This window comes from Podarcis cretensis (genome assembly GCF_951804945.1).
Source record: "Podarcis cretensis genome assembly, chromosome: 1".
Taxonomy (NCBI): Eukaryota; Metazoa; Chordata; class Lepidosauria; order Squamata; family Lacertidae; genus Podarcis; species Podarcis cretensis.
In genome coordinates, this window is record NC_137170.1 from 54,589,974 (window position 1) to 54,614,328 (window position 24,355).

Here is a 24,355-nt window from a genome sequence, read left to right on the forward strand (position 1 = left end):
AGTAGACACAACAATGTTATCCCATTAAAGGATCAGGAACAGACTGGAGGACTCATCTCGTGCATGAATTCTCTTGCCCTAATCATGGTTAGTCGTGGCATATGCACAAACCCTAGCTATGATTAGCACACACAAGTAGCCAATGTGGAGTCTTCAGTGTGTTTTGGACTACAGTTCTCCTACAGTCAGCCGTGATCCACGTGACCAGTGATTAGGGAAGATGGGAACTGTAGTTAAAAACATCTGCAGGGCACCCCATTGGCTGTCCCTGGAACAACATTTCAGATTTTGGGGAGAAGCAAACCAAGATTAGGGTTAACCTAAGTTAACATCGGGATGCGGATGGAGCTGTGGGTTAAATCACAGAGCCTAGGACTTGCCGATCAGAAGGTTGGCGGTTCGAATCCCCGCGACAGGGTGAGCTCCCGTTGCTTGGTCCCTGCTCCTGCCGACCTAGCAGTTTGAAAGCACGTCAAAGTGCAAGTAGATAAATAGGTACCGCTTCAGTGGGAAGGTAAACGGCGTTTCTGTGTGCTGCTCTGGTTTGCCAGAAGCTGCTTAGTTATGCTGGCCACATGACCCGGAAGCTGTATGCCTGCTCCCTTGGCCAATAAAGTGAGATGAGCGCCGCAACCCCAGAGTCGGCACGACTGGACCTAATGGTCAGGGGTCCCTTTACCTTTAAGTTAACATCAGTGCAGCCATTACAAGTAACCATGGTTGAAACATTTAAGGAAAATTCTAGTATGAGAGGAAAAGAGCTAGATGGGAGTGCATGTGAGGCTGTGGTCTGTTCCCGAAAGCTTAACCCTGCTTAAGAAGCAGGAAGCGTTAAGTAAGCCTCTGAATACCAGTTGTGGGAAATCTAAAGTGGAGAGAGGGGCTGTTGCACTCAGATCCTGCTTGTTGGTTTCCCATGGGCCTCTAGTTGGCCACTGTGAGAACAGGTTGCCAGACTAGATGCGCCATTGTCTTGATCTAGCAACCTTCTCTTATGTTCCTACTACAAATACATTGACTCGAATTCAGTGTTGTTAGTAACAAATACTCACCAGCTGAGTTACATAAAAACACTGATTATTTACCTGTAGTAGATTATCAGAGATGGTGCACATTTAAATCTGCCTCTAAATTCTGTATTAAAACAACTTGTTAATGAAATATTCAACTTAGGTCATAGCGAATTGTACTTCGATTTCATTTTAGGTCATGGAAGATGTAATAAAAAAAGGAGAGAGAGAAGTTCTTTAGAGGTAAAAATTGAAAACGAGTGAAGATGAACCAGAAGCAGTACAAACAAAGATAAAATCTCTCTCTCCGTCTGCACAAGAGAGCATGAGCTTGGTCATTAGAAACAAAAATTTTAAAACTAACACAAAGGGTGGAGACAGAATAAAAGCCACCCATCTGTAGTTGGCCCCAGTTTAATAGAATGATGAGAAGATGGCCACAGGAAGGAGGTTTACAAACGGCTTCCTGCTATATGGAATATATATCATTAGGTGAGTCAAAGCCAAGCAGCAAGAACTTTCAGCGGCAATCCATGTGGAAGGGCACCAGAACTGTCTACTGCTTCCCCACCAACTTGCGGAAAACATCATAGACCTCTGGTTTCTCCTGGGCAAACTGTTCCACGGTATTCTTCTGCAGCCAGTCAGACGAGCGCATTTGCTGCTGCAGGAGGCCAATGAGATCGCCGAGGTTGGAACCGCCAGCTGAGGCTGGCTCCTGATGGTGGGACACAAATATCACTTCGTCTGCGCTGTCCGCTTTGCCTTCCGAGTCAGACTCACAAGGCTGGTCTTTACCTTCATTCAGGATTCCATGCTCGTGTTCTTCCAGAACCTCACGGACCCTCTGCATGCCTGGAGGAAAGGAAGGGGGGGGGGGAGAGAGAAAAACTCACCAGTTGGAACGAAAGCTGGATTCAGATGGAGAGCTATGGTCCTGAAGCAACCAAGCAGTGACTGACAGTTCAAGAGAACCAACTAACAGGTCTGAGCTATCAGGCCACAGTATCTTACTGGTGGGTTTGGCATGCTGGGTCACCAGCTGGGAGAGAAGATAGGAGAAGGACAACACTGACCTAGCTGCAGCCGATGTATCTTGTCCGAAAAGATGATGCGGAACCAGCCAGGCTCATTGCACTCAAAAGCTTTACCACAAGAGAGCAGGACTTTGTTGTCCAGGAAGCGCCTCCAGAGCAGCATTTCCTCTTCAAATGTTCCTCTTCGCAAGTACTAGGGAGTAAAGGAGTGAAGAAACAAGTAAGCTCCGACTCACAAGAAGGAGTTACAGACAATTCAATGCCACAGTCTTCTGATCGTCCTGTCAGAACAAGGATTTTGGTTTCTCAGATGAAACTATTCCCCCTCTCCCCCGTCACAAGCTGTTCTGGGGAAAATCTCGACACCCCTTCCCTCAGTTTCAGAAGGAGGAGAAGGGGTGGAAAGCTCTGTCGTGAAAAGTCACCACACAAGGCGTCTGCAGACGGGATTCATTAGCTGAGTTCACACCCTCAGGATCTACTCTGTTTAATAGAACCTTGAGATCCACCAACAGGAGTCAGGGGCAACATCACTCAGGGATGTGTGTATGTGTGGGAGAGAGACTTTTGGGAGTCAGAAACATCATGTGGATCTACTGCAAATTACCCATGGATCTACTAGTAGATCCAGACTTGCCTTCTGCCCAGCCATAGAATTAGAATCATGCAAAAAGACCCTGCCCACTAAAAATAAGGACAGATTTTTTTAAAAAAAGGTCTGAAGCTATAAGGGAGGCATTTTCCTATTTCTGGGAATGAGAGACAGCTCTGCTCCCAGAAGACTTCAGAGAACTGGGAACTCCATCTTCCACCAATGGAATGAGAAAGTCAACCACAATCTTTGCAAGTTTATTTCTCTTGGCTGTGATGATGAAAGGGAAGCACCCATCAGACTGGGGAATATTTAATTATATAAGGATTTATAAACTACTTCCCAACAAATGTCTTCAAAATGGTGTACAAAAGTACCAAGTCCTCCCCAAATCTATAGTCAAAGTGAATATGCAGAACAGTCTAAAAGCAGTTCTTAAAGAATTAAGTTCTTAAATAATTAAATTACAAGATTCCATATGAATGCAATACAAAATGGCCGAGTCTCTCTTCAGGGAAACCCTCTTAGAAAGAAAAAAAATCAGCAGTCGCCTAAAGGCAAAAATGCTACGGTTGTAAAAAAAAAAAGCAAACCTAGGAAAAGGAGGCATACAGGACCCAAGAAAACTACTTCACTGCCTCATAAAAGATCTCGAGATGTGTTTCTGAATTGAAACAACTAATGCTACTTCTCTACAGAAAATTCTGAGTAAGCTTTTTCAAAGGATAATTTTGGAGATGAATTATTCGAAGTGGGGCAGCAGCGGGGGGGGGGGGTGAGGTTGCTTTTACAAAATAAAGCAATGCCTTGCCAGTGAGACAGTATGTGCGCACACACCAGGCAGATCTTTCTGAAATCCATAACATTGGATGTCTGCTTGATTCACACCCACCACTGCTGAAATAGAGGGACTTGGTTTGATCCTGCAGGTCACACCCACTACTGCTGAAATAGAGGGACTTGGTTTGATCCTGCAGGGGCTCCTTTAATGAGCACTGACCTTTCGGAAATCAATCCATACAAAGAAGCCTGCATTGCGGTTCAGGAAGGGAACCCCAAGGGTCTTGAGCTCATCTGTTACAAAAGTGTGGGCAGCTTTCAGCCTTTCATGATTGGTCCGTAAGTACACCTGGTTGATCCAGTCTAGCCAAGAGGAAGAGACATAAGGCAATTCAGACACATACATATAAAATCGCTTGATTTCTCAACTCCTTGATGACTGGTGTTTCAGCGTTTGAACTGACTCCATTGAAAAGCATTGCATCTGAAGCCATTCAAGAATATAGGGAAGTTCTGCCTGTGGCAAGCTGATCTGCAGCAACTCATTCAAACACCGATCATCACTTGGTGCTGCAGGCGAACTATGTGCACGCACAAAGCATCCCACAGAGAAGAACGTGGGCAAGATCTACACAACACTGCCCATATTTTGTATTGAAATGTTGGTCTCACTCCGTTGCCTTCTTTTCTTTATTCTCACCTTCTGTATGATCAACTACTGCAGCAGCAAAACATGATGCAAAATCCTCAGGGCCTTGTCAGTTTATGCAATGCATTGCAATTTCCTGTTGGTCACATTTCAGGTGTGCACATGAAAACCATCTTAAGATACACACATAAAAATATAAGGAGGTCCATCTAAGCCAGGCATAGGCAAACCCAACCCTCCAGATGTTTTGGGACTACAGTTTCCACCATCCCTGACCACTGGTCCTTCTAGCTAGGGATCATGGGAGTTGTAGGCCAAAAACATCTGGAGGGCTGAGTTTGCCTATGCCTGATCTAAGCCAACTCTAACATAGGCAGAATGTCTGAAAGGATCCCCCAAGCGAGTAGACTTGTAGGCAGGTGGGGCTCCCATGTAATCTGGAGCCCTGGATTGAGCAGAGCTCCAGATCTCATGGGAGCTGTACACACAAAGGGGGCTGTTTCACATGTCCAACCAAATGTGCAGATCTTGGGGATGTGGCGTCACTTCCTACTCCACACATTGCTGTGTCTGTAGTGGGAAGGCTATGCAAAGGGCTGTTGTTGGCAGTGCAATATTTTAATGCTTTAATTGAAAATGCTGCTGAATTGGCAACCATCTCCATGCTACAGCCTGAGGATCCTGGACAGGCAAAAGCTGCAGTTTTGGCAAAGCTCCCTTCTCAAAGGGAGAACAGAGCAGGGAGGGGTTGTGTAACATTTTTGGCCTCACCTCTGTCTCGGAGTAGCTGGGCCATTTTGTACTGGACAGGTCCACAGACCCCGTGGAAGTAGCACAAGGAAGCCACAGCATTGGCAACATCTTGATTCAACGTGTACAGTGTCCCAAAGCGAATCCCAGCAGCAGCAAAATCCTGCAGGGGCCAGAAATTAATAGTCTTTTGAGCCAACAATGAATAAACAAATCTCTCTCATGCATGGCCCAGGCTTTTGAAATAATACCACCTGAGCATCAGGAAAAAAATGCATCTTTATGCTCAAAGATGGAAGGAAGAAACAGTTCCGACAAAGGAAGACTGGCAATTAAAATTAATGGAGTACGCAGAAATAGCAAAACTTACCAGAAGAATGAGAAATCAAGAAGAGACTTTTAAAAACAGAATGGGGACAATTTATTGATTATTTGAAGATACATTGTAAACAAATCAAAACATTAGCAGGATTGATATAAACACATGCAGTAAGAGATAATCATGGGGAAAATTAGTAAACAGACTTGAACTGGATATGCAGGAATAAAAAAGATATAAAATAAGTAACTGCAGAAATGAGGGTAGGGAAGTAGAGGGGAAGGTAAATGAGATTTGAAAGATTTTGTTTTTCTTGTTAAAAATATTTGTAAAAGTTGAAAATGAAAATAAGATAGAAAAGAAAAGAAAAAAGCACTCACCTTAGTAATTCCCCACATCACATGGGTCCTCTGCGGATCAGGAAATCTGTGCATAAAGAGAATGCATATGTATATATTAGCAACAAATCAACGAGGCTTCTAGGGTATTCTGAAACACCCGAAGAAATTATACAGTCCCCAGTGTGGTTCCCAAGGGCACCCAATAAGACTTATCGAGGAAACTGCAAGTGTCTCTAGTTCCCACCCAGTCCAAGTTCCTCTTCATCCTCCCCTGCGTCACCTATGTTATCTGAAAGGCTGGACGTTGGTCTTTCCTATTCCAGCAGCATGAGACCAAAATTTGTCATCCCCGCCTCTCACCTTCTGTTCTGCTCAATTCACTATGTCATAGTTGCGACGCCCTGCAGCGCCCCCTAGGCTCAGTGCCCAGAGCAGTGAAGCCAGTCGCACTGCCCTAAATCCACCTCTCTTATCTGCTTAGGGGCTCCCTACTGTTCTGATTCACCAGAAGACCTGGAAAAGAGGTCTCTCCACTCTGCCTTCAAGCTGCGTATATCCACACCACATTTAGGAAAACCTCCAACCATCACAGACATGCAAAAGAATTTCAGGGACAATTGTATGCACATTGTTCCTCTCCTCCATGGAGCTGATCCAGGGTGGGGAGCCTGTGGCTGTTGCTGGACTCAAACATCCATCATCCCCAATCAGCACTGACAATGATGATGTGAGTTGCAGTCCACCGATATCTGGAGGGCCACAGGTTCCTCGCCCCTAAACCAGAGAGTCATTCTCACAGTGCTGCTACTGTTAAAACTGTGCCAGAAAGCAACCCTTTGAAGCCCTGAGATATTGTGGTGCAGAAGCATGGAGAGCACCCCCCCCCCCCGTTACAAGCCTCTAAAAAAGGGAATGTATCACACTGCTGCCAGTAGAAGCTGCCAACGTTTAACCCATCAGGACTCTAAATAGCAGTTTGTGATGTGAAAGTGTTTGCTCAGTGCCGCTTTTCTGTTTCACAAAACTTTATAGTGTTGGCGACCCCCATTAAGAGGTGATAGAAGCACTAAAGATGCTTTTACCTGTCCATTTCAAGCACACTGTGGAATGTGGCAGAATCATCAAAAACTGACAGCATGTAGATCTCATCTACTATCACGTGCAGCTCATGCCTAGAATGAGAGGAAGGAAAAACTGGAGTTTTTGGCAATGAGTAGAGAGACTGCTTGCTGCCAGGAAGCGGGCACAGTTCAACCGGCTGCCACTAGAGAGGAGGATTTAGTAGGGCAATGCTCCCAAAACCGGACAGCAGGAATAAAGTAAAAACATCACACCTAGTAGCCACATTTGCTCTCCCATTACTAAAGATGGCAGCAAAACCTTCATAGACATTAGGTTTCCCACCGAAAAGGCTGCCTTTCACTGACACGCAAAGCAGCTTGCTGATAACAACAGGGGGCACTTTCAGATTGTTGCTATTTTCGGGTGGGTTCAATCTTATTGGCATTCAATCACATATGGCCAAATTCAGGCCATGCAATTAAAAGTTGATTTGGCTCTCTTGGGCAATATCCTCACTAAAATTGGACATTTTGTGATAAGGAAAACAATGGGAAACTGAATGAAAACTGGGCAGTAACAATTGCTGACACAACATCATATAGGCATCCCAGCAAACAAATCAGAGGGAATGCTCAAGAAATGACCAATGATATACAACCTTGCAAACTTTGTGGGAACAAATCAGGATGAATGTGCAATAAAATAGGTCATCTGGAAGCAACCAGGATGCTACACAGGTGTAACTCTCCCCCGGCATTCCTAGTTCTTTCTAAAGAGTAAGCAATATCAATGGAATGGAACCAGAAATTTACCCCCAGTCATGGCATTTGCTCCTCCAGCTCCACTACTCTCCAGTAGATGAAGACCTCCTGCACCATTGAATGGCACCCCATCAATTCTCCTTTGCTGCCCCTTATAGCTAAAGCTCCTTCTGGGAATATGTCTAGTGTCACACCCAACTCTTGCCTTCAAGTACCACCTCACCCTACAAAATGTCCCTAAACTTTTATGTTGAGTTTTGAGCTGAACTTCATCCTCTACAACAGGTGTGGGGAACCTCTGGCCCTCCAGATGTTGCTGAACTGCAACTCCCATCATCCCTGGCCATTGACCATGCTTGCTGGGTCTGATGTGAACTGACAAGCCAAAGGTTCCCTACTCCTGCTCTGCAGAAACTAAATACATGTAGCCTAGGCAGATGTAAAAATGCATATTTTCACTCATCCCAGCCTACAATATTTTGTCTGTTGGACTAGCCATCTCCAAACAAACTCTTAGATCATACCTTTTTGCAAATTCCAAGAAGTCATGTAACTCAGAGAGAGAATAGATGTCCCCCAAGGGATTATGGGGGTTCAGGAGAATTAAAGCCTTTACTCTGACACCCTGTAAAAAAAAGCATCAAACTGTAAAACACAAAGAGGAAGGGACCTTATATAAAATACTGCCTGTCGAGAAACCTGCTTGTCCTGAGGCACTTTGGCTTATAACATTGGTGACCCTCATTATCAGGCTGCTTTTACCTGCCTGTTGCCAATGCATCATGGAATGTAGCAAAGTAAAGGAGCTTGGTTGAATTCTCTTTTATAGCTTTACAATATTTTAAAAATCAAAAATGTCTTAGTGCAATCAAATTCCCCATAGATGTTAAGTGGACAATTGCCAAGAAAATCCAACACAGCCACATTTGGCTTTAAAAGAGGAAACATCCCAAAACTGAAGGAATCGGTAAAAAGAAAGTTGAATGGGGAAGTGGAAAGTGTCAAATCTCACCAAAATACTTAGAGATTGTTCAAAATCTCATTCATACAAACTGAGCTAGGAAGTACATCACAGATAAAGGAAAGACTCCATCAGGGGCAAGAAGATGCCAATGTGGCTAATGAGCAGAATCAAGGAAGCTATTAGAGGTAGGAAGGTATCCTTCAAAAAACAGAAGTCTTTTCCAAATGAGAACAAAACAGAGCATAAACTTTGTCAAAAGAAGCAGAAGCAAGTGATATGGGTCCATTCATACTATCCCATATGGCAGGCATAGTCAAACTCCAGCCCTCCAGATGTTTGGGACTACAATTCCCATCATCCCTAGCTAACAGAACCAGTGGTCAGGAATGATAGAAATTGTAGTCCCAAACATCTGCTGGGCCAGAGTTTGCCTATGTCTGCCATATGCTGTAATAAAATAGTTGTCTATCAAAGCTCCAAAGTTGTAATGCAGCAGTAAAAACACCATAATACATCTAGCCTCTACCACACTTGGCCCCAACAATGCTTATACTTAGACCACCCTGGACCACTGAAATGAATCAAAACTAGGGGCCAGATTCAGCTAACCTGGCCCGTGAGCAGAAGCCAGCGCAAAGACTCCCACAAGCAATGGGGCTTCCCCTTGCGCCTCCCCTAAATCCGCTCTGGGAGCTTGGGAAAAACCCCAGAACAGTGTGCGGGGGAGACTGTTCCATCAGGCAAGCAGAAATGCTTGCCCTGGCAGAACAGCCGTATTAGCACAACACTGAATTACCCCAAAATCTAAAGGTTTATTGTATTATATTCCACAACATCCCTGTAATCTGTGGCCCCACCCACCAATGAAGCCTTGGAAGATTCAGCAACTGTAAGATGAAGCAAGCTCACCTCTGACTGTGCATCCTGCAAGGCCTTCTTTAACTTTTCCACAGTGAGCTGGAACGGACGGTTGCAGGTGCCAGTGACCTGAAACGCATTAAAGAGTAGGCTGAGCACATAAGCCTTTCGGAACCGCACAAAAGCTATTTGTGCTGCACATCTCAAGAAGTCTTAACAAGGACTCCACTCCCTTCAACTGGATGTTATTACAGAGTTAAGAATGGTTTACACACTTCCCAGTGACATCATGAATTGAGCAGCCATTCACAGAAGCTGAAGTTCAACTTCTACTGAGGAAGGGATATTCGTGGACCTCTACAGAGGAATGCCAGAATGCTGATTTGGATACAAGCAAAGGCAGCCTTCACAGCCCAAATTACTTAAGCCTTAAATTCAGCAAACATATTCTAGGAAAGGTGTTCCAAAACTTCTTACTGTAGGGATAAAGGTAAAGGTACCCCTGCCCGTACGGGCCAGTCGTGACCGACTCTAGGGTTGCACGCTCATCTTGCTCAAGAGGCCGGGAGCCGGCGCCGTCCGAAGACACTTCCGGGTCACGTGGCCAGCGTGACGAAGCTGCAACTGGCGAGCCAGCACCAGTGCCACACACGGAAACACCGTTTACCTTCCTGCTATAAAGCGGTACCTATTTATCTACTTGCACTTAGGGGTGCTTTCGAACTGCTAGGTGGGCAGGAGCTGGGACCGAACAACGGGAGCTCACCCCGCCGCGGGGATTCAAATCGCCGACCTTACGATCAGCAAGTCCTAGGCACTGAGGTTTTACCCACAGCGCCACCCGCGTCCCTGTAGGGATACACACAGGTAATTTCTGTTCAGAAACTTTGTCTTCTCAGAAAAACCAAATATATATTGTGTGCAATACTTCCCTCTCTGTCAACCAGTTTGGCAACCCATACCCAACTTTCCCCGTGACTTGGAGCCTGAACCCATTTTTTAGCAACTATTGCTCAAGTGAATTGTGAGGAAGATATGTAAAGTTGCCTGCTGCCAGAAAATGCCATAGGACAATAGCAAGGGTAGCCAACATGGTGCCCCCAGATGTTATGGACATGCTGGCATGGGGACAGATGGAAATTTCAGTCCACATCCGGACCCCTAGGTTATAGAATGTGATGGCTGTCCACTCTCCTTCTTACCTGACTATCCAAATGGGCATAGACCAGCTTCACGTTCCCATAGAGAAACACACTTTGGGTGATGCCTCCATAGAAAGGGGTAGCGATCAGGAAGGCTTCTGAAATCAAAAGAAGAAAGCTGGTTATCCCACTGCTGCAATTTGTGCCCCTGAAGTTTACAGCTAGGACAATGCAGCTGAGGTCAGGGTCTTTGTGAAAAGTTCCTTTCTACGAGTCCAAAGAGACCAGTTTGAAGTTAACTTTTACTTGCCCTGATTAATGTAGCTAATTAGCGCAAGTACAATGGGCAAGGGAATAAAGAAGAATACCCAGCAGAAATACGACCATAAACATTAGCAGTTTTGTTGCTATTCTTTGCAATATTCCTGCTCCATTACCAACCAACAAATCCATATATTAAGGGTTGTATTCAACTATGTTTTGCTCAAAATAGGCTTACCAAAATTCACCTAACTGAGTCATTAATTTGAATACCACCCGATATTTCTCTAGTTAGCTCACTTACCCCCTGGATCACAAAGAACAGTAGCCAAAGCAGAAAACAGAGAGCCGCAGCCATTCAGTATGATCACCTGCAGAAGACATGTTGGGATAGATGTTTACTCCCATTTAGGGTAGGATAATCATCAATATGAGTGCCAATACATTACTAAAAGAACAAACAAGCCAGAAGTAAATTGACCTACATTTTCTGCTTTAAGAGGTGCAGGTGCCTTGCAATAATAGGTCAAAAATCGAGCCACTTCCTCTCGCAAGCTGAAGGAGATATAAAAGCAACCATGGAATTAGTTTCTCCCAAGGAAAGGCTTCGCTCTCCACCAGGATGCATTCCAGAACACAGAGAAGGTTTATGCAGTAGGCATGGAAACAGGATAAAGTTTTACTGGGCCAGCGCAAAACATTTCCGTTGTTCACACACATAAGATGCCACAAAATCCTGCACTTTATTATTGTTAATTTCCACTTTAGGTCTGGTTACAATGAGAACTGAAGGTATAAAATGCTTAAAAGCAGCGATGGGGCACCTAAGACTCTCCAGATGTGGGGCTAAAACTCCCATCATCCTGGACCATTGACCATGCTGGCTGGGGCTGATGGGAGTTGGAGTCCAACAGCATCTGGAGTTTATTGACTCCCCAACCCTGCTTAAAAGAACCATATCCTGGTGGGATGGAGATGGCCCTTCAGAAGTTGTTGTGCTACATTTCCCATCTCTCCTGACTGTTGGTCATGCTGGCTCTAAATGGCTGGAGCTGTAGTCAGCAACAAATGGAGGGGCACAGGTTCCCTGGTATACTTGAGATGAGCTCCTTTGAGGAAAAGGAGAATATCAGCCCTTCCTGTTACAAACATGTTATGTTCCTGGCTGGACCAGTTCAAACTGCATGTCCTGGGTATTACCACAGTCCTCTTTAGCTCCTTCCTTCCTTCCTTCCTTCCTTCCTTCCTTCCTTCCTTTTCTTCCAAGGTAGTGTACATAGCTTCCCCTGCACCCAAGTTATGCCCACAACAGCCTTCGGAGAATGAATGTGTTATCAGAATATATGGTTATTAAAATTATCAACTATATTAAAGAGACGACCTCAGGCACAAAGACTTCACATGCCACACAGTTAGCAAACAGTCCATTGCACTCTTGAGGTGCTATTTTGAAATAATTCAGCACACCCTTCCACCACCATACCCCTTATGTATTTTATTTTCTGATTTCTTATACACACATGCACACAACCATGCTCACTACATCACCCTCGGTACTTACAACAATCATAGATTTTATTTTTTTATTTTTGTATAGCATGTAGCCATTTCAGGCACTTTAAAAAATACTCCTCCTCCTCCTCCAGAACTGTCATGACCTCTCAGCCCCTTCCACTACCTCAGGGAATATAAAGATGATGGGGAAATACTAGCTGCCCATGGAGGGGGTAAGCATGGCTTTCAGCACTTCCCACAGGGCTCTCACAGTCTTAGGGTGTTCCCCCAATAACAGCCCCTCCTGCAGAAGGGCACTTTAATTCAGCTCAGCCAGTTCCTCGGGGAGGAAGGGCTTTTTTCCCAGCTGGAACTCACCAGAATTCAGTTCTGGCGCCTCTCAAATGGGCACCATTGCCATTCTAAGACAAGGGAGGTGTTCATGGTGAGTTCCTGCACCTCTTTTTCTAGAAAAATAGTATAGGCATAACCAACCAACATCAAATCTCAAGATTCTAGATGGCCCCAGCTCTCTGCTGAAACATGTTTCACAGCTCAGCAGAGCAGCTGACCGGGATCCTGACCTGCTTAGAGATATCTGACTTTGCCTGCCTGGAAAAGGCTCTCTTTATTGCTTGTACTGCACCTGCAATTTCCTGCAGAACAGGATAATAATTTCCTTGTAGGTGCAGAAAATAGGGTGAAGATACTTACGAAGGGGAAAAGATACAGGGCAGTTACTACTCACAACATATGGCCCTTCCAGTCAGGATACTGTAGCAGTGGAGGTTCTATGACGTTCATGTCACTTTGCGTCAGCTATTAGCAAAGAGAAGGAAAGGGCACAATAATTAAGCAAGCCAAATTGGTCTGGAAAAGGTAAGAATCAAACCTGTAGAACCGAATGCTCCCATCCTGCTGGAGGGCATTCGTCTTACAAGTTATAAAATCCAAAACACGCAAATCTATATTGGTCAGCAAGGCAAGTCCATCCCATTTCCTTTCACGGGAACAGGCACACTGCTAGTGCTCCTGAAACATTATTATCAGAAGAGGACTCTCATTCTGGAAAGAGACATTGTCTCTAGAAGTACCCAGAATCTGAAAGTCAAAGAAACGCCCTAAGTTAAAAGAACAACAATAATTTTGATTTCTATTATTGTTTAAAGCTTGGTCAAGGAGGTGTAAGGTTGCTAGCTTGGGAAACATTTTCATCCTTCTAAAGGGTGCGGCTCCCCTGCAGAGTCCTGTCTCAATCCTCTTCTGGGTCCTTTGCCCACTTTCTCCCCCAGTTGTTTTGGGGATAGATAAATTCATGCATACTAGGAAAGCAAGGGCTTGGGCCAGGAATAGGGCAGGAAGTTCTCTCCAATATTTGGAAGTGGTTGACTGTAAGAAACCCAAGAGAGGTGCCATGTTCCCACCACCACTACTCTAGAAAAGGCACAAATGGAAAAGAAAGGGGTCAACAAGTATTCATATCAAGATATTTCAGCATGTAAAATTAAGCCTCTGAGGGCTAACTGATTTGGGAAGGGAAAGAGCACAGCTCAGGAATCAAGCACATTTATGATTCTCTTACCCGCTTGGACATCAGATCAAAGCACAGCTTGTTTTCACTGGTGCCAAAATTAATGATGCCCTGGAGACAGAGACAGAAGTATTGTTAAGAAAAACAATCACTGCATGTATATGTATTTCACATTACCTGACGTGCTATTACCCCGTTAAAAAATGTGTGAACCAGAGTTCCTTTAAGTACTGGGGCCAATGAGCACTTTGGGAAATAGATTTTTTTAAAGATCAGGCATATAAACAAATAGTATGTAATTTATTCTTCAATTCACTTGTGAATGTTTCTGAATCCAAGATTCCTCTCTTTGTATAATTACATGAGAGGCTTCAGCTGTAAATTTGCATGCATTTACACGACACATATTCATATTCCTCAACGAAATCATTTCATGCCGTTCATTTATGTTCATATATAGAGACTTCATCATTCATACAGTGTGAAAGAAAATGCAGGTCAGTAAGTATAGATACTATTTTTCTTGGAGACAGTAGCTTGGGCAGTCACCATGTTTACCCAGGTAATTTATTTATTTACTACATTTGTATACTGCCTTTTCTCTAATAATTTGTGGTGTACACAGATCTCATTTTCCCCCTCACATCCCTGGGGGGTAGATTAGGCTGATAAATAGTTACTGGTCCAAAATTACCCACTAAGGATTTGAACCCAAGTCTTTCAAGTCCAGTTCAACATACATCATGCTAACCTATTTGAAAGCAAAAGACATTGGCGTAGGCAGGATTTTTGTTGGGGGGTGGGGGACAGGACTTTTGTTGGGGGGGCAGAACCAATGTGATTAGTTAGTTAGTTAGTTATATTGTTTTACTTGGCTACACCCATGGATGTGGAGGAGGAGAAGGAAAGAGGAAGAAATGTTAGTCCAGTGTATCACTTGGGCACATGGAGACTCATCTACATAGTGTTAGACTGTGGTTTAGTGTTCACGATAACATGGCCCCCGAATTGTAAAAAAAACATAATTATAAGTCCCCTTGGGCTAACATTCATTCCAGGAAAGTTATCAAAAGATACAATGCTATGTAAATTGTGTAAATTTAGGAGTCGTGCATGTAACTGCCAGTTTCTCTGGGTGGGTGGATGTACAGCTGTTTTTAAATAACAGGAGGATTCTGTTCACTCACTATATTAAATTCTCCAAGGAGTGGCAGGAGGTGGGGGATGCCTCAATTAAGACTTTCCATCCCCTTTTCCTCCTCAAAGCCACCTTTTCCCATTTAGCCTTTGCTTCAATCCTGGGCGGCCCAATACTGAGAGAAGCTGATCCTGTTGAACTCTATGCAGCTTATTCCCATACCTATACAGAGGATTACAGTCTTAGTTTTTACCCCCAACCAAAATGAAGCCCAGGCTTCGTAAGTGCACGTGCTCAGATTTATCCTTTGTTCATACACCCTTCTTCACCCTTCTTCGCCGCCTCCATTGCATCTGCAGAAAACAGCAGCAGGAGACTTTTTCAGGTGGTTCGCAGTTTATCGGAACCACCTGTACCACCGGGGCCTGGTAGGGACCCCAAGATCTCCTGCAATGCTTTTGCAAAGTTTTTTGCAGATAAAATCGCTCAGATTCAGAAGGAAGTAGACTCCACAGTGGGAGCAGGGCCAGGGCGGGAGAGTGCTAGAGTTCTGTCTGGTCCTGTTATATGGGATCAATTCCAATCTGTTACCTCCGAGGATGTGGACAGGCTGCTTGGACGAGTGAAACCGACCACCTGTCTTCTTGATCCTTGCCCATCCTGGCTGATAAAAGCGAGCCGGGAAGGGCTGGGCGATGGGCTTTGCGGGGTGGTGAATGCTTCCCTCTGTGAGGGAGCCTTCCCAGACCCGCTGAAAGAGGCGGTCATTAAACCGCTTCTTAAAAAAACATCTTTAGACCCGGCCAATTTGGCCAACTATCGCCCAGTCTCAAATCTTCCATTCTTGGGCAAGGTGATTGAGCGGGTGGTTGCTGAACAACTCCAAGCACGCCTGGAGGAAACGGACCATTTGGATCCCTTCCAATCGGGATTCAGGCCTCACCATGGGACTGAAACTGCCTTGGTCGCGCTGGTTGATGATCTCCGGCGGGCTAGGGACAAAGGTGAGAGCTGTTTCCTAGTTCTGCTGGATCTCTCAGCGGCCTTTGACACCATCGACCATAACATCCTTCTGGACCGTCTAGAGGGGCTGGGAGCTGGGGGCACTGTTATACAGTGGTTCCGCTCCTTCCTCCTGGGCCGTGTTCAGAAAGTGGTGGTGGGGGATGAGTGTTCAGACCCTTGGGCCCTCACTTGTGGGGTACCTCAGGGTTCCGTCCTCTCCCCCATGCTTTTTAACATCTATATGAAGCCGCTGGGAGAGATCATCAGGGGGTTTGGACTGGGTGTTCATCAGTATGCAGATGACACCCAGCTCTACCTCTCCTTTAAATCAGAACCAGTGAAGGCGGTGAAGGTCCTGTGTGAGTGCCTGGAAGCGGTTGGAGGTTGGATGGCGGCTAACAGATTGAGGTTGAATCCTGACAAGACAGAAGTACTGTTTTTGGGGGACAGGAGGCGGGCAGGTGTGGAGGATTCCCTGGTCCTGAATGGGGTAACTGTGCCCCTGAAGGACCAGGTGCGCAGCCTGGGAGTCATTTTGGACTCACAGCTGTCCATGGAGGCGCAGGTTAACTCTGTGTCCAGGGCAGCTGTCTACCAGCTCCACCTGGTACGCAGGCTAAGACCCTACCTTCCCGCGGACTGTCTCGCCAGAGTGGTGCATGCTCTGGTTATCTCACGCTTGGACTACTGCAACGCGCTCTACGTGGGGCTACCTTTGAAGGTGACCCGGAAACTGCAATTAATCCAGAATGCGGCAGCTAGACTGGTGACTGGGAGTGGCCGCCGGGACCACATAACACCGGTTCTGAGAGATCTGCACTGGCTCCCAGTACGTTTCCGAGCACGATTCAAAGTGTTGGTGCTGACCTTTAAAGCCCTAAACGGCCTCGGTCCTGTATACCTGAAGGAGCATCTCCACCACCATCGTTCAGCCCGGACACTGAGATCCAGCGCCGAGGGCCTTCTGGCGGTTCCCTCATTGCGAGAAGTGAGGCTACAGGGAACCAGGCAGAGGGCCTTCTCGGTAGTGGCGCCCGACCTGTGGAACGCCCTCCCATCAGATGTCAAAGAGATAAAGAATTACCTGACATTCAGAAGACATCTTAAGGCAGCCCTGTTCAGGGAAGTTTTTAATATGTAATGCTGTATTGTTTTTAACACTGATTGGGAGCCGCCCAGAGTGGCTGGGGAAACTCAGCCAGATGGGCGGGGTATAAATAATAAATTATTATTATTATTATTATTATTATTACCCGTCAGAATATAAGCTCCTGCAGCAGAGAGCTCTTCCTTGATTATGCTGAACCTTGATCTGCGTGGAAAATCCATAACCATCTTAAATAATAATTTTTGTTTTTGAAGGCACACAGCAGAAACAGAGTTTACTCACCGTGGGGTTTTTGTCCTCTTCATACTTGTCGGCATGATAGGCCCTGTACCCTTCCTCTGTGGACCCCCTGAAGATGTTGGCAATATTGCCTCGAACCGAGAGGTATGGGCTGCTTTGGAAATCACTATGGTTGCAGAAATCAAACACATAGGCTGTTCTGTCCAAGACGGGCCGCACCAGCTGTGTGGTCCTCACTTCCTGCTGTGCCCCTTCGCCTGCCCCAGTGCTATCGGAAAACGCTTGGCTAAGGTCCATGCCCTGGGGCAGCCCGCTTGCAAAGGAGCCGTTATTGCTTTGTTTTAGGATGCTGAGCATCTGGGCGAAGACGTTGAACATGCGGAATTCGTGGTCCCGTTCCAGTTCAAAGCGTCGCTGCTCCAGCTGTATCCGCCGCTCCTCCGCCTCCAGGTCCCGTTGGAGCCGCCGTTCCTCCATCTGCAGAAAGCGCTCCTCCATGTCCCGCTGTGCCGCCAGGGTCTTCAGCAAGAGCGCGTCCAGGGGATCCTTCAGCCGCTGGGCTTTCCGCTTCTTCCGCAGCCGGTGCAGGGTGGAAAAGCCAGGCCGTGGCCCCAGACTTTGGATCCGGGATGACGAAGCCATGTTGGGTTCACTGAAACCTGAAGGAGGAAACAGATAAAGGGAAATTCCTTCCTTTGAGGCACAAAATCATTTCACACTTCTTGACTACGGTCAGACTTGCTTGAACCGTCTGCCATCGTTGCCTTTAATTAGTATCAGTCCTGTCCATAGCAGAATCTCAAAGCAAACCAAACTTGTAAGGATACTGATAAATCAACACAACATAAGCAGCATTTGATGGGTGAGGCCAACAGTCCACCTAGTGCAGTATCCTGTTCTCACAGTGGCTAACCAGCTGCCTGGAGGAAGCCAGCAAGCAGAACCTGAGCACAACAGCAGTATCCTCCCTGCAACTGGTATTCAGACACTTAGTGTCTCCCACATTGAAGGTCATCATGGCTAGTAGTTATTATTCTCCACGAATTTGCCTAATCCCTTGTTAAAGCCATCCAAGTTGGTGGCCATCACTGCCTCTTGTGAGAGCAAATCCCATAGTTTCCTGTGGGAAGTTTCCTGTGGGAAGAAGTATTTGCTGTCCTGAATCTTCTAATGCCCAGCTTCACTGAATGCCCCCAAGTTGGAGTATCTTGTAAGAGGAAGGAAACATTTTTGCCTATCCATTTTCTCCATAACTTTGCGCACCCGTATCATGTTCCCTTACTCAAGTTTTTTCTAAACTAAAATTCTGAATGTTGTAATCTTTTCTCATAAGGGTTCCTGCCCCTTTGTTGGCCTCTTCTGAACCTTTTCCAGCTCTCAAATATCATTCTTGAGGCAAGGTGTCCAAAACTGTACGCAGTTACAGTCACACCATAGATTTTTATACATTATACAGTGGCACTATGGTATTGGCAGTTTTATTTTCAGTTCTATTCCTAATGTTTCCTAGCATGAAATTTGCACATCCAGAAATGCACCCTTTTAACTTTTTGCAACAAGTACCTGATATACAGATGCAACTCATTCAGCATCGTGCTTCAAACAAGTTACAGAAACTGACATAGAATCATATTGTAGGGTTGGAAGAATTGTAGAATTGGAAGGGATTCCAAGAGCCATCTAGGCCAACTCCCTGCAATGCATGTGGCTCCCACTGTTTCAATTTCTAAAATCACCGATGCTGGAGATCAATCTTGGTGGATGCCAGCAAGCCACCAGTCAGAATTATAAATGGTTCCAAATAATGGATGGTGTGGAAGCTCACATTCTGAAGTCTGATACCAATGATGCCAAACTAAGTATCTACACTGGTACATCTGTTCATGGTATAGATTTTCCCTCATGCAAGGTGACTTGAACAGAGGTATTATTGTAGACTCAGCATTTAGAGTTATTTATTTGCTTTGTGGCATTTAAAACTCCAGGCAGAGGTGGATTTAGGGAAGTTTTTAATGTATGATATTTTATCCCTTTTTTATTCTGTTGGGAGCCGCCCAGAGTGGCTGGGGAAACCCAGCCAGATGGGCAGGGTATAAATAATAAATTGTTGCTATTATTATTATAACCAGTTGTGGAGTCACAGGGCCCCACAGGAAGCACTGCTATAATGATGAACAATGGAAGGTGAGAGGTGGGGATTTCGGTGCTGCACAAGGTGCCACTGAAATGTTAAGCCCAAAGTCCGCCACTGCTCCAGGATCCAAAGCAGCCTGTCTCACCCAGAAATCACCCAAACCTCTATTTTAAACCTTTTTTTGTAGTTTGAGTCATGGATTTAGTTTACTGTTTTGCATTGTTCCCCATTTCACACATGGGACAATTCCAAGAAAGTGAGCATTCTGTAAACTCAGGTTACTATTTGTTAACTGCAAAGGGCATTTAGTTGCAGAACTCGTTGCCTCAGAGTGTTTCAGAGGCCCAAAGTATACCATTTATTTATTTAATTGCCTTTCTGCCTGAAACATGCCCAAGGCAATGTTCTGTGGCTTCAGATAAAGATAGGATAAAAGTTTCTCAAATCAGCACATCAGGACCCTTGGAGGAATTGGGGGAGGGGGATGGACACAACACACCTGTTATAGGGGAGGGGGGAGAGAGAGGCTGAAATTATGCTGCATTACAAAACCAGAGGACAGGTAAACCTAGTCTCAATGCAGGAAAGAGGGGCTTGGCATCAAAGGACTGGGAGTTTTTGGAGAGATCAGGGAAAGGCACTTGATTAAAAATGACAGTTTTGTAACTAAAATAGAGGGTTCCTCCTTCTCTGGGAAAACAGATTGGCTGGGGGGGTGGGGAGCATATGCCTTATCTTTTATAGAGCAAAGGAAAGATTGTAACTGACCACTCTGAAAGCCAGATCCCTCAGAAATTGGATTCTTTGCTTTCCGATCTTCTGCTGACATAACTAACACGCACCACAAAAACAGTGTTAGCTCCTGGCAGGACAGCAAATGGTTGGTTACTTAATGTATTGTTGTATTTTTACTGTGAGGAAAGGAGGTGCTTGTGGGATTGTCTGCCTCGGGGGCGCTAGGCTAACTTCACCTGCCTTGGGTACTGTGTACCTTGACTTGAGAGAAGGGGGGCAGCATGTGATGCCCCCCTCCAGTGCCAACATGTCTCGGGTGGGGCCTGCTCTGTTGTGACCAAGAGGCCCTTGCCATGTCGACGTTAAGTGAGCCGAGCCCGCCGCTGCCGCCACCGTCCTACCTGAGGGCGAGACACTGGTCTCGATGGGCATCTCCAGCCTGGAGAGGGGCGAGTCGTCCAAAAAGGCCCTCTCCTCCTCAGGGGAGCCCCCCGGCTGGTAAGTGAGAGAAGGCGGCGGCTCCGGCGTCAAGCACTGCTCCACCTCGGAATCCACCTCCTCGCATTTGATCTCCATCAGCTCCGGGGGCTGAGAGGGCGGGAAGGGCAGAGCCGACGAGGGTGCCAAGTGGGGACGGTAGCTTTCCACCAGGCTCCCCGGCGGCAGCACTTGTTGCGCCATCAGCAAGGCGCCGCTGCTGCTGCTGCTGTTGGCGGCGGCGGCGGCGCTGTAGGCGAGGGACGGCCGGCTGGCCAGGACCCGATCCATCACGTCGTAAAACTTCCAAGTCCTGCCCCCTCGAGGGGCCTTGTTGTTCTCCTTGATGCGGCGGTACTCCAGCTTCATCTTCTTGATCTTCTCCCGGCACTGGTCGCCCGTGCGGTGGATGCCCTTCTCCCGCAGCACCTCGGCGATCCGGTTGAAGACGTGCTGGTTCCGAAGGCAGCTCTCCAGCTCCGCCTGCACCGACTCGTCGGCCCACAAGTGCAGCAGCTCCACCACCTCGGGGTCCGACCAGTTGCTGCCCCGCTCGTACTTCTTCCCTCGGAAATCCATGCTCGACCCCCGGCCTCTGAACCTGCCGCCGCCCCCTCGGCGCGGGGAAGCCCAGCAGCTCCCCAACAGCGGCAGGAAGCGCAGGGGACGAGCATTAGGGAGAAGCGGCCGGCAAGGCGCAAGGAGTGCTTGAAACCCTCATCTGGGGCTGGCACGGATTTGACCCGCTTCAGTTTATTGGTGCTAAAGCTTTACTGTCGGGGATCGTCTTTAGGAAGCGGGACGAGGGGCGAATGCATTTATCCTGCCTCCCTCTCTTTTTTTGTCCTGCTGCGGCAGCCGCAGCGCGAAATAAACCGGATTGGCACGGCTTGGCACGATTGTTGCCCCCCCCCCCCTTCTGATTTTTTTTTTTAACAAAGCGAGCTCCCGGGTGATGGAGGCGGAGGAGGCCAAATGAGCATGTTCACATCCGGTGTGATGGCACATGCGTGCTTCCTTTATTCCGGGATAACTTTGGTCCGTGTCAATCACCCGTCCCGGCCGAGCTAGGCTGGGCTGGGCTAAACAAAGCGGAGCCGCGCGAAGGCACCAGGGGGCGGTGCTTAGGGAAAGCTCCGCCCCTCGCAGGCGGCTCAGGGCCGACCCCTTTCGAAGATGCGAACGCTGGCCGGAGCAGACGGAACCAGCTGCCCTGCGGAGAAGGCGAACTTCCCAGAACGGGCAAATAAGTAACAGGAGGGGGCGAAGGACACCGAGTCTCTGCCAGATCCTGCGGCCTCTAGAGGCTTTGCCTTGTCTTTGTGATGATGAGAAAACGCGCTTTTAACGCTTGCAGGTTGTTCAGAAGCGCGTTCTGTGCACACGCTGGTAGGATTCAAGCTCGGCACAGTTCAGTGTTGGATCCGAAAACGCCGCAATATATAGCAGCGGTTGAAACTTCTAGGAATGGGGATAGGAAGCCAGATCTGCCTGGCTTTTATTTCTCTTTTTAAAAGCCCGCCTGTTTCAGGGATAATTATACGCTAGAAATGGGCAAAAATTATGACTTTTATGATCACAGTACAACAGGTCGCGATTCTACGCATCTGTGCATACAGCTTGGTTTTACAGAAAGTAAAGCCTATGGCAGGTGCAGTCGTTACTCAGATAATTTTTACATACACAGACCTTGATGTTCCATTTAAAAAGAAGAAGAAGATTGCATTATATTCCTATGCTGGTTTAGGAGGTTTGACATACACTTCCTTTGATTTTAGGAGTACTTTTTTATTAAAGTTAAAGGTACCCCTGCCCGTACAGGCCAAGTCGTGTCCGACTCTAGGGTTGTGCGCCCATCTCACTTAAGAGGCCGAGGGCCAGCGCTGTCCGGAGACACTTCTGGGTCACGTGGCCAGCGTGATGAAGCTGCTCTGGCGAGCCGGCACCAGCGCAGCATACGGAAACGCCGTTTACCTTCCCGCTAGAAAGCAGTACCTATTTATCTACTTGCACTTAGGGGTGCTTTCAAACTGCTAGGTGGGCAGGAGCTGGGACCGAAGACGGGAGCTCACCCCGCCGCGGGGATTCGAACCGCCGACCATGCAATCAGCAAGCCCTAGGCGCTGAGGTTTTACCCACAACGCCACCCGCGTCCCTTTATTATTATTATTTTATTATTTTTTATTATTCTGTTTCAATTATTTATTTTATTTTATTTATGTATTGGCCTTCCTCCCAAAGGAGCACTTCCCAAAGAGATCTCTTTTGCCCATAACTACAACCCAAGTGATTCCAGTTTGCCAACATTCTCCTTCAAAGGGAAACAGTCCCACATTTTTCCTGGTTATGGTTCTGTTCAACTGCACAACAGCAAAAAAATGCGGTGGGAAAGAAATGTTGAGTTCTGCTTGTGCAAGCCAGAAGAAGAAGAAATGATAAACCCTGGCCCATAAACTATTGCACATGTTACCCTTCAAAAAGTGAAATATGCAAAAAGTATAGATTATACTCTACAGATTAGTACAATTCAACATTTGAATGCATTTGCTAATATTTATAAACTCATATACTTTAATTATACAATATATACAATACGTATAAATGCAAAAAGCAAAAACAACTCTACCCACCTTCAAATAAATTATTAATAAATATTGAATATGAACAATATAATATTACACTCACTTCAAAAGTACGAGCCAGTTTTCCAAATGTTCTTTCTCTTATAAGTACAAATAATCTATTCCTCTTCTTGAGATTTGTAATTCTTTTTTATATATTGAGTTACCAAATCTCAGCTTTTAACAATTTTTGTTTCTTTAATTATTGGCCTATTCCATTATTGTTACCATAATTGGATATCAGCCAAGGACCATTTTCAAACTTAGGCTGTATTCCTATACCCACTAAGCTAGGAGTAAGCCCCATTCAACCAATAGGAATGTGCTGTGAGTTGTGCATAGTAATTATAATTTATTATTTTTATCTTCTGAGAACTGCAACACAATGTTGTAGTGCATCCCACCCTGTAAGAGGGGTGCTTTTTAGGACACCTGAGAGCTTTGAGCAGAAAGCTAGTTCTGTTCAGGTCTTGAGGGGCGCTTCAGGAGTTGGGGAAGGGGGGAAAGGCATGTTTTTCTTTGCCCCCCTTCCCCAATTTTCATCTAGGCTGCAAGATTCTACCCCTTTCCCCTCTTTCTCTGTAGGCTCCTCAATCTGAAGGTTGCAATCCTGACCAGTTGTGCAGAAAGGCCTTTAAATATTCAGATTAAGAAACACTCCTGATTTCTAGAGAAAGGGGAGAAAAAATAAAAATTCTCTTCCCCCACTTCAAGAATTGCAAACTTTCATATCTTTCAGAATTCTCCTTAACCTTTACATGTGCACTGTGTGTGTGTGTGTGTGTGAGGGAGAGAGAGATTTATAATTAGTCTCTCTGAAATGTCTTGAATATCGCACATCTAAGGGGATGGTCTCCCATGCTGAAGACTTAGCAATGTTTCCACCTGGACTAATGAAAAGTTCCATGTCACTTGAAAGCTTGCAAAAGTGCAAGACAAAACAGATCGTTTCGTGTTCTTCTTTGAAAGCTGCATCTGCTGTGAAAAAGACTTACCAACAGATGGCGGTAGGCCCCCACATTTCCTGGGTGATCAGCCAAAAAGCATGCTGAACTTGCAACCTAATTTGGACTTTCAGTAGGACTTCACTGGCTGGAACATAGCAGGCTGTTGAGCTGGGAGCATGAAAAACATGTTCAAGCCAAGAGATCTTGGCTGGGTGGGGACTTTGGTCCAGAGTTAAGAAGTATCTGGATGCCAGCATTGGTTTCTTTTGAGTTTTTGTTCTTTTCTGTTCTCCAAAGCGGATGAATTTTCCCATAAGGATGATTTCAGTTGAAACAAACTATTTTTGCAATTTCCACAAAGGAAAAGGGCGGTGGGTTGGAGCATGTAAATATCTGCTT

General features: G+C 46.1%; 1 protein-coding gene across 1 annotated transcript; it reads right to left on the reverse strand.

The window, feature by feature from the left end:
• Positions 1-1,408: 1,408 nt before the first annotated feature.
• On the reverse strand, positions 1,409-22,151 carry LOC307201743 (1-aminocyclopropane-1-carboxylate synthase-like protein 1). The gene is made up of 15 exons (XM_079951111.1): positions 20,313-22,151; positions 17,085-17,701; positions 13,603-13,662; positions 12,769-12,839; positions 11,012-11,081; positions 10,831-10,897; positions 10,326-10,423; positions 9,175-9,252; positions 7,826-7,926; positions 6,561-6,650; positions 5,518-5,563; positions 4,840-4,981; positions 3,640-3,782; positions 2,087-2,240; positions 1,409-1,865 (listed from the first exon to the last, which is right to left on the reverse strand). The coding sequence occupies exons 1-15, from the start codon at positions 20,965-20,967 to the stop codon at positions 1,567-1,569; spliced, it is 2,691 nt and encodes an 896-aa protein (XP_079807237.1). The 5' UTR covers positions 20,968-22,151; the 3' UTR covers positions 1,409-1,566.
• Positions 22,152-24,355: the final 2,204 nt, after the last annotated feature.